This window comes from Excalfactoria chinensis, chromosome 1 (assembly GCF_039878825.1).
Source record: "Excalfactoria chinensis isolate bCotChi1 chromosome 1, bCotChi1.hap2, whole genome shotgun sequence".
NCBI classification, from domain to species: domain Eukaryota; kingdom Metazoa; phylum Chordata; class Aves; order Galliformes; family Phasianidae; genus Excalfactoria; species Excalfactoria chinensis.
In genome coordinates this window covers 169,021,075-169,031,836 of record NC_092825.1, presented here as the reverse complement: position 1 = coordinate 169,031,836, position 10,762 = coordinate 169,021,075, and the positions used below count along the sequence as shown (strand labels likewise).

The 10,762-nt window shown below is 43.9% G+C and overlaps 1 protein-coding gene across 1 annotated transcript; it reads right to left on the bottom strand.

Moving 5' to 3' along the window:
- Positions 1-3,808: 3,808 nt before the first annotated feature.
- Positions 3,809-5,533, bottom strand: SLN (sarcolipin). Its single transcript, XM_072358598.1, has 2 exons — positions 5,405-5,533; positions 3,809-4,146 (listed from the first exon to the last, which is right to left on the bottom strand). The coding sequence occupies exon 2, from the start codon at positions 4,039-4,041 to the stop codon at positions 3,946-3,948; it is 96 nt and encodes a 31-aa protein (XP_072214699.1). The 5' UTR covers positions 4,042-4,146; positions 5,405-5,533; the 3' UTR covers positions 3,809-3,945.
- Positions 5,534-10,762: the final 5,229 nt, after the last annotated feature.

Genomic DNA, 10,762 nt, shown 5'->3' with positions numbered 1-10,762 from the left:
AGCCCAGTAAAGTGAATAGGATGGCCGCTACACTGGTTCTGGACAAGCTTAATTAATTTGTACTTAGATACCAGAAAAAATGTACCTTGTTCAGGTTCAAAAGCAGGAACAGCTTTGCTTGAATTTGGTAGTTCCTGAAGTGCCTTCTAACAAAGGTGGGGTAGGAGGGAAAACAGGTTGAGTACAGTGATGCTTTCTCAGAGCTCTCCTCGAGGAGGTACAGTCCTGAGTTCATGCCTATGCATGATGTAAATCTTAGAGCAGGTCAAATCCTTATATCTATGTATATATGTTATATATACACCCCAAAAGCTTGCAGATGTAAATGAGAACTTGCATAATAAGTACTTTTCATGGTGCGTAATTCTAAATTGTGAAAGGCCATAAAGAAGAGAAGGAAGTCTTCAGCTTCAAATACTTACGGGTTCACTAAAATGATTTATAGTATATGAATGTATGTAAGTAAATAATTTATGTACAAAAAGACATGAAGTAATTATACAAAACTGAGAGGAGTTGCTGACACACCAGATGGGTGTGCTGTCATTCACAGAGATTTGGACCAAGTGGAGAAATGGGCTGGCAGGAGCCACTTGAAGCTCACTACAGGAAAATGCCATGTACCATGGAGGGGTAACCCCCTGTATGAGGACAAGCTGGGGCAACCCAGCTGGAAAGCAGCTCTGCAGAGAAGGCCCTGGGTGTGCTGATGGACACCAGTCTGACCATGAGCAATTAGTGAGCCCTTGCACCCAGAGTGCTGTTCCCAGTGCTGTGTTTCCCAATACAAGAACTCCATACTGGAGAGAGAGCAGCAGAAAGGACGATGAAGGTGATCAGGGCTTAGAGTAGCTGCTGTAGAAGAAGAGGCTGGGAGACCTGCAACACCTCAATCTGGAAATGAGGAAGCTTGAGGAGTATTCTATCAGTGAGGAGTATTCTATCTACTCCTATGAGGAGTATTCTATCAGTATCTATGTAGTTTACTCCAAAGGCGATGCCTCCTGTTTACTTCAATGGAAACTACAACAGCTACAAAGAGCACAATAACATTGTTAACATTGTGTGATAATGTCAGTGGGTGCCAATTTTTCTGCATGGAGGAATTCATTGTTACACCTTTGCTTCATACACATTTCTACATCAGCCATCATTTTGTCAGACTGCCCCCCTGCTATTGCATCTGAGCATAGGAGAACACCTTTTAATGGTCGGGGTGGATGAGTACTGGAATAGACTGCTCAGAGTGCAGCTTTTAGGAACAATTTAAATGTATGTTTTGCCTAAAAGAATTATTCCAAGAAACAAAGTGCAAATCACCCTTAGTGCAGAATTGCTCTGATGCTCTCAATCTCCCTTATACTTCAAAGTGCTGGTGACAAAAACTAGTAAACGCAGAGAGCCATCCCTCCTCCAGGGTGTCTTTGGCAAACAGAAAGGTACCAGAGAGGGTTTGAGACTCCAGTGTCACATCAAACATTTGCATTTGGGCCCCTCAAACAATGGAATTTGCCTGCATGTGTGCATTTATAGGACAAGAGGAAATGGTCTTAAGTAATGCTAGGGGAGATGTAGGTTGGATTTTAGGAAAAACTTCTCCAAAAGAGAGAAGAAGAAGAGAAGTTTTGGTGAGGAACTGGCACAGGTTGCCCAGGGAGGTGGTGGAGGCATCATCCCTGGGGGTGTTCAAGAACAGTGTCTTTAGGGACATGATTTAGAGGGCATGGTGGTGGGGAGTACTAAGATTAGATGATCTTAGTGGTCTTTTCCAACCTTAATGATTCTATGACTCTGTGATTCAGATGATGTCCTTTGTTGCTCATGCGCCTACAGACCAATGCAGTCATGTCACATCAGAACATCTAGTTCTGTTGGCTGAATTAATTTTTTCTGTCAGTTTTAGGCCAATGGTGTAATTCAATGTAGGCAAATAACCTATTATTTGGAATCTGCCTGAAAAGAAAATAACTTGGACAGCATTCTCATTCTAACACTGAGTTCAAGGTGTCTACTCCTACTCATTGCTGAAGACAGATGCATGAATACTCCAGAAAAGGCTGATGGTTGAAAGCTATGGGTGCCCCAAACTCTCAAAGACTTTCTTCCCATCTGAAAGCTCCCTGAATTGTGGCTGTTCCCACCACTGCTGTCTCAGCTGGGAAACCCACACCTCCATTCTTTCATTGCTAGCTTGTGACGAGACCAAATGTGTACTGTTTGCTCGTAACATCTCTCTGTTTGGGAAATGCTCTCATGTTCTGGCACTGGCTTAAAAGCCTCAGCCCTCCCACGTGGCAGCGATGTCCCCGGTGAAAGCTGTGATGCGTGGGAGAACCCAAAGATCTATTTTTGATCTTCAAGGAAGGTCTGACGATGCTGGCTAGAGACTGTGTTCAGCAGGGATAAGGAGTCACAGCTTATGAAAGATGAGAGTCTTTCATGCTGAATTATCAAGTATTCACAATATTTAAAAATAGATCTTTCCGTGCCCTTTGCCAGCCACTCCTGTGTGTCACAGCCTACAAACACAAACAGACTGTGTAAATTAGTTAAATTACAGCAGCACTGGTGTGAGGTGTCTCCAGCAGAGACAGACTACAAATTCATTTCCGTGTTTCAGCTTTCTCAGTGTTTCCTGAGAGGAGGCTGCCTCCAGGTCAGCCTGGAGTTGACTTTTCTCATTGCACCAAGGTTTCTTGGAATGGTGGGAAGACACCACAATAGACAAAACAACACAGGACAATGGGGGCAGTCCCCAGCAGTCTCTTAGCACCAGGCACAACTAACAAACAGTGCTATCACACATCATTTTGTCTTTTTCCTTAAGGCTGTTCCAGCAGTTACTGCTCTATCTAAAAAACCCAGGGAGCAGACTGCAGTAGCTCTAAACAGCCCCACAGTTTTTCCCACCTTGTACAGGATCCTGTAGAGCAAAGAGATCTGTATCAGCAGCACGGCACACCTACAGCTGCCTCCTTGTGGAAAGCTGTGTTTTTAGAACAGAACAGCATAGAGTAGAGTAGAGTAGAGTAGAGTAGAGTAGAGTAGAGTAGAGTAATGCAGATGAAAGAGACCTACAAAGTTCATAGAATCATAGAATGGCCTGAGTTGGAAGGGACCTTAAATATTGTTCAGCTCTCCACTCCCTTGCAGCACAGCATCAGCTCCTCTCCACAGGCAAAGATCCAACAAGCCCAGCTCAGTCCTAAATAGACTCTGGGAATCCTCATTCAAAGTCCAGCTTCAGAAAATGCAGTTATCTGTGAGATAGAGGCTCTCTTTGAAGTCCACCTCCACAGCACAGGTGGCGTAACTCACACTGGACATAAAAGTTGCTGGAATCTGCTCATCCTGTGTGTCTGAGCATCACCTAACCTGCAGGATCACAGCAGGAATTCTTTATAAAGTGCAAATAAAACTCTGGGTGAGAGAGGCAACCAAAACACCGGAGCTGTGTGACACACCATGCTGCAGCTATCAGTGGGTCTCACAGTGAACAGCACTCAGAAAGGCTACAAAAAATGGTTTTACATGTTCTTTATTGAGGTGAAACAAGATCAAGCGAACGCAGGAGTTTCACATTTCTTTCTGCTAAGCAAGTCTGTACCTTTTATGCTGGCTAACAGACAGACCCACTGCATGCTGCAGGGGTTATACCCTGCCCTGATACCAAAGAAGCAGGTGCATGGGCAGGGGAGCACAGCACTTACAGCCACATAGGACATTTCCTAAGGATCTCACATTTTACAGCTGGATCAGTGCAGAATAAAATAATTACACCATCACAGACCCATTACAAACATGAACACAGGCAACAGAGACTAGAGAGTAAAAAAGATCATGGCATCCCGAATTGACCAAAAGCTCATAACAGAGAGGTGTGGTGGTGTTACTGGCGTCTGCCCACAGAGACCCAGACCAGCTCCAAGAGTTTCTGACCGTCCTTTACTCCTGATAGGACTTCACCAGGAGCCACATGAGCAGCACAGTGATGAGGACAATCATGAAGTTGAGGAAAAGTTCTTGTGTGGATCGCTCCATTTTGGGGGATGTTCGGGGCGAGCAGAGGTCAGCAGGCAGAGCAAGGGGAAGCCGGCGGGGGCTTAGCAGGGAGCGTCCTTGAGCTCAGCCTTCAGGTCACAAGCTCTTGTAAGGAAAAAGGAAAATACATGAGGAACAGATACAGGAAGGCAAGTCTGACAGAGCTATCTATATCAGCATGAATAAACGTTGGGTTTTGTGCCTAGAAGTTAGTCAGCACCACGGGTGCTACAAAGCAGCGGCCATCTCAAGCAGCTTATCGCCTTCTTGGATTGCCAGCATTTGACAAGAAACGATCTCAGCATCACCCCAAAACATTTCTCCCAAGGAGGAGCAGCCCCTGGAATTTTGCATTTCAAATAAATAAAACCCAAACCCATGTGTGACTTTGAGCTGATGTACACCATAAACATACTTCTGTTCAGCATTCTCTAGACTCTGATGTTTGTTTGCATATTTCATATTTCAAAGAAGAGAGTTGCAGAGCATTCTCCTATAAAGGAAAGCTAATACATCCCTAGGATTTGTTAAAGCTAATAAAGCTAAGAAATCTCTCAGACCTTTATCCCAGACACTCACCCAGCATTCCTTAAATAATCTTCTCTACAAATAAAATTTTGCACAGAAATACTACAGCTGGGAAAATAAATAAATAAATAAATAAAAATTGAATTTCAACTTCTCCTATATAAGTTAGAGGAGAAAGCAATGAATTATTGATGGTACCAATACAAGTGCAAGGAGAAATTAACTAACTTAAGGTTAGGCATTTTCCTTTCTGAAGAACTTCATAAACATTGTGAGTTAATCCTGTGGGTGAAATGGGATTTTCACAAGAAACTTCTGACTTCCCTGTGCTTTCAAGCCTCTCCAGGTCTCTAGCAATCCCATTCAAGTTATATTCAAAAGCTATTCTGTTGGTTATTGGTTTTATTTACTTTATCACTGCAAGTTTTGAATTCTGCATGTTCATAAGTTCGTACAGAGAAATGAGGATGCTTTATCAGGAATGTCACGCACCAATCCCATCTGCATGCCATGTGAATAAAATAAACCCTTTAGACAAATGAGGCATAAGCTCTAGACAAACAAAGGATTTCAGCATGCAACCAAAATCTTCAAAGAGAAGAGAAGCTAGATTGGGCTGTTGTACCTATGGTGCAAAAAGGAGAAGCATTGGGACCATACCAGAGTGAAGGCAGAGGGTTTAAATAGAAACTGCTTGAGTTTGCAGATTAAATATTAAAAGCCTACTGCATGCAGTTCATAAATTCCTCCATTCCCAAGCTGTTCTGCCAGCCTCCCGTATCCCTGGGCAAGAGAAAATCTGACCTAATAAGTAAGCCAAGTTTTTTTTTTTTACCTTATGAAGGTGAACGGGACCCAGTGGTTCTGCCTCTGGGGCTCTGGGGCAATGCAGATACAATTTCTCTCTCAGCTGCTGCCTATCTCCCACTCAGTCTGGTGCCCCGTCTCACTGTGGGAACTGAAGTAGTCTGAGGGAGGAGAGCAACAAGTGTGTTGGCTGCTCAGGTGCTGACATCAGCCCCAAAATATTTTAAAAGGGCTAAGCTGGGCTGCAGGGTTTGGTTAAGGCTGCTTAAGCTGCAGAGTCTATGAGCTAGTTTACTCACATCAGTCCTCCTCTCAGCATGCTGTGCTGGGATGCAATGGGATCTTACAGGGCATTCCTTATGTCCCCTGGGGTCTTCTCAGCCAGCGTGGAGAAAAGAAAAGGCAAGGAAGAGCCACGTGCAGAAGCTCATGTGCTGATTTCAGCAGCTCTGAAGATCATTTCCAGCTGCCGCACAGTTAACTTCTTCAATACAGCATGGTTGTTGGTCTCCTGCTTGCATCTCTATGCCATCCTTCTGGTTTCATGTTCATATGTTTTTAAAAGAACGCTAAGAGGAACAAAATATTTATTGTGTTTAAACAGAGCCGAACAAAATCCAGGAGCATCCTCCAGGTAAAAAACTCTGAGAGGAGGTTTGGAGTTGAAGAGCCCTAGACTACCTGCATGCTCTTCCCTCAGTGATTTTCCGTGTTGCTGTCAGTGCTCCCATGGCAGCACATGTACAGAAATGTTTCTGCAGCCCTGCAGTGTCTCCTCCCAGAAAGCACTCTGCTCTGCAGCCTAGGTAGCTTAACCCTTAACCTTAACTTTGCCCACAGCACAGCTAGAACATGCTATAGAAGTGAATGAAAGGAAATGGCAGGAAATGGCCATTTGACGTCTCAGCAGGGTGACTTAGGCTGAGCTTGGAGCTGACTTTGTGCTGCCCCTAGGCTGGGTACTTGGAGCTTTTGCTCAAGTATCTCAATAGAGGGACCAGTTTGTGATGCCGCCAAGCAGGACGGTCTTGGTCATGCCTAAGTGTGCAAAGCTGGCCACAGATCAGGCCCCCACCCTCACTGCTGCCCCTGGCACACAGGATGGAGGTTATCGGCTGATTCTTATGCCTTTGATACATTCATCCTCAGGTGTATTGGGGCAGGCTGTGACACCCCCTCCCCAGGCTCATCCATCCTCTGGCACTCTCAGATGTCACTGCCATGCACAGTGTGGGAGACCGGCTGGTGGAAACCAGCCCAAGGGAAAACAAACCACAACAAATAGCTGCAGGTTACCAGGGAGGCGGGCAGGGGCTGACTGGCTTTGCTGGGTGAGCTCCATAAATAGCATCCCTAGTTATCACCGGGGGGCAAGGGGTGGATCATAGAAGTCATCCCTTTTGTTGGCCTGCCTGTCTTTCTCCTGCCCTCCAGGGTCATGAATGCCAACATCGGTGGGTGGTGTCCTTTGCTGAAGGATACCAAGGAGAGAGTAAAGGCTTAATCAGTGCCTGACTTCTTAGGGAAAACTTGTGCAAAGCCGGTGCCCCCCTTTTGCTGGAGTCCCATACTTACAGAGGATTTGTGAAATCCGGATTCAAAATTCTGCCCCCAGACTGAGGGCAACAAGACATATAGCTGCCTTGATCCTCCCTCAAATCCTTCTCTTCCCCACATGGTCTCCCAGCACAACTCCTTCCTCTTGGACCTTGTCCATGACAGCTAGAAAACCTTCCCTTCTTGGAAGAAGGAAGCCAACCCACCAGTATCATTAACCAGCACAGCCAGTGAACACCCTGACTCCTGCATACCCTTTCTTTTTCTCTATGGATGTAGATTTGATGGGCTGCAATCTCACAGGAGAACCCAGAGGATCATGTAGGATCACAGGAATTTATCAGCAGACCAGAACAAAGGTTCATCTAACCAAGCAAAATGCCTGGTAGTGAAAACTGGAGAAAGCAGATAAAAACAGAGCAAATGTAAAGTGGTCTTTGCTGGAATATTTTCCCATTTTGGGGATACAGCCTACTGGGACTACCAGACTGGCTCTAAAGATAGGGTTGTGCTTAAGGCCCTCTCACTGCTCACAGTGTCAGCATGTCCCTTCAACACAAGGGTCAAAAGTTCCTGCCTCTGTTATAGCTAACCAGGAAATCTTCTCAGACCAGAAAAAATGTTCATAGTTGGGCTTCTCTGCACAACATCCCACATACTTTTCAATGTACAAAAAAGAAATGGCAAGATGCAATACTCTATATAGCAGAGAAATTAACTTTCCTCAACATACCAGCATCATGAAAACAGCTAGAATTGAGCTCTTCCTAGCTAAGAAACACTTTCTGATGAAGAAAGCTAGTCCCAAGTAACTTTAGAAGAGCCAGACTGCTATGTTACACATACTTTTGATACCATCAAACAGGACATTCCTATATACATATATATATATGTATATATACATATATATACCTCTACATGCAGATATTAATAGTGTATACACATATACATGCATATGTATTTCACAAAGTCAGATCACTGAACAGAAGTTGCCAATAAACACACCTGAGCTCTGGACCATGCCTGTACATTGACTGCCAACACAACTGCTGCCTGGAATGTCTGCCTCCAGTATGCCCTGGATTAGAGTTGACAGAGGCAGAAATTTCTGAACCATCTCCCACATCATATGCCTAATGTTTATGATCAAAGACTCCAGAGGCTTTAAAGACTGTGTCTCAAAAGGACTATTTATTCAGGTAGGGGATATAATGATGACGAAAACAGAAAGAAGGAAAAGAGGAGAAGGGACTCAATAGATCTACTTTAAATGCTACCCCCAAATACCATGCTGAATGTTTTTCTTGTTGACACTTTTATTTTTCTTTCTTTTTCTGACAGATCTGGGTGTTCTCAGCTTTCACATGCCCTATGCCAAAGCTGCCTCCTCATGCCTCACATACTCAACTTCAGGCTCTAGTCTATATTTAAAGTTGCTGTGACTATCTCAAGTTCTTTCTAACCTAATAATCAAGCAGCACATAATCTTTTGAAGCCATTCTTACATAATTAGAGTAGATACATATTTTAATCTGCTACTAATGAGTTCATTTTTTAAATCATCACTTACTCTCTAATGTAATTGTACGTTCTTAGAAGACCCACTTAAAACATTGATCCCTCAGTCTGCATGAAGCTACGTTTGCAGCAGCATGTTTTATTTGTACACACAGTAAGTGACTTGCCAAAGCAAGTCTGAAATGCTCATTCTTTGTGAGCCAGGTGGCTGGGGCTGCAGAGAGAACTTGGTTTGCTTAGGCACAAGTGGGTTTAGCCTTCTCTTTGCATTAAGACTTTTAGTCTTCTATTTGAAAGCTAAATGTATTGGCAATGTTGAGCTCCTTCCTCAATGAGAAGAATAGAACTTTACATATTCCTAAGCCAACTGTACATCGTGTCCCTGCCCAGTGATCCCACCTACACTTGCACCTCCCTCAGCCTCTCCATTAATCTAGAGGTTTTGAACTACTCCTCAGGTGTCACTGGTGCCATTTGCCCAAAGCACAGCAAATTGGGCTGCCATTTGCTAAAGCGATAGGTGCAGGTGGGAGGAATAGAGCTGGATCTAATTCTCTTCTTCCTCAGGGCAGGTGTGCAAAACATTGCCATAGCTACAAGGCAAAGCCACAGGGGCTCTGTCTTGTACATAGTGCAGCAGCATCTCCAGAATAAGATAGCAGTACTATGAGGATCTTCACCTTTTATATGTTGGACATGTAGAGTAGAATTGCCCCATGTTGCTAATGTTTGTTTCTCACCACTCCTGTCCTACTAAAAATCACTGAAAATGTTCATAAAATTTCCAGATTCCATCACTATGCTTTCACATTCATTCATTCACATTGAGCTTCACTTCACGCTGACTTGCTAGCAAGGCTTATCCTCAGCAGGAACACAACAGGAAAGTATCACTATTTTTTGTGTCTGGTGAGTGGGATTCATCTCTTCTAAGTTGAAATATCACGCTACAGTCAGAGGGGAGAAACAGTACTCTAGAGGGCAATTTATTTTGCATAAAATAGACACTTACAGTGCTCTGGAAAGTTTTTAGCTGTTGTGTCTCCACAGTTACATGAGATGAATATGAGCAGAAAATCCAAGATAATAAGGAAAATAAAATGCATCATAGAAGACTGCCCCAAGACCCATAAACATTTATAATTGTTGCCAGATCCTTGTTCTCTGCCAGATTTCATTTATTTTTAGACTTGTTATTATATTTTATTAGGCTTATCGTTTTCATTTTTAGCTTTGTTATTTCTAGGCTTCTTTTCACATTCAGTCCTGAGACGAAAAATTCTCCTTGGTTATTTTTATCCAGTGTTTCCAGTGGGCAAAAACTGCAGTACTGTGACTCAGAATACAATCCCCCTGGGTAGCACAGGTAGCCCGGGTCAGTGATTCTGTCCCAGAGAAGAGTGCAATGGGGAAAGAAGACAACCTCAGATTCCTTTAAAGACACCACAAACAAGAAGGTGGAAAGAGAGGGAGACCTCAGTTTCTGTCTTTAATATTTGTGTGTCTTCAGACTTTCTCAAATGTCAGATCATGAGTGAAGAAAACATCGGTTCACTTGCAATAGCAGTACACGGTTATCTCAAGGGCACTCAGGACAGAGAACAGCATTTAAGAGGTTGAATATCAGAGGTTAAATAATGCAGAAAGCTTAGCCAAAATGTTTGTACTTTATATCTGGCTTGTTCTGAACAGATATGTGTTCTGGGACACAGCATTTGTCTTTCACGGGGCTTTAAAGTAAAGCATTAAAAACAACTTGCCCTGTGATGCTTACCACCAGACCTTGCAGTAATGAATTCTCCTAGAAGATAACTGAAAGCTGCTAGGGGATTAAGGGCTGTGCTCTGAAACTTGCTCTCACAGCAGTCCCCTGTCCAGCCAGGACTGGCTGAAGCTATGGAGAGGCTTTGGGGCTTAACCTTCTGTAAATCTTATGTCAGCAGCAAGAGTCAAAGTCTCAGCCATATAGATTACTGCGGCCACACTATTCCTAGTGTTAAAGCTTAAAACATGCTGCTAGGCAGCACTGCAGCTGGGGAAGGCAGGTGCAGGATGAACCCTGGGGCTGCAGGTCCCTGCGGCAGCAGCATCTTCAGGGCAGAGCTGTTCTGGCCTTTGCCACATCAACAACATTTCTTGCTGCAACAGATGCAGTCTCCAGAATGTATGTCTCAACTGGCAGACTTCCACCCACAAACGCAAGGTGCTAAGGGAGCAAAGAAAAAATCAGCCCCACGTTTGTTCAGAGAAAAACAGTCTGTAATGTAGCAGAGAAATACGTGAGAGAGACTGACTGTAGAAGCTGTAGTTG

Bases quoted from the DNA above. Each gene is read 5' to 3' on its own strand.
- SLN (XM_072358598.1), bottom strand. From the start codon at position 4,041: ATGGAGCGATCCACACAAGAACTTTTCCTCAACTTCATGATTGTCCTC.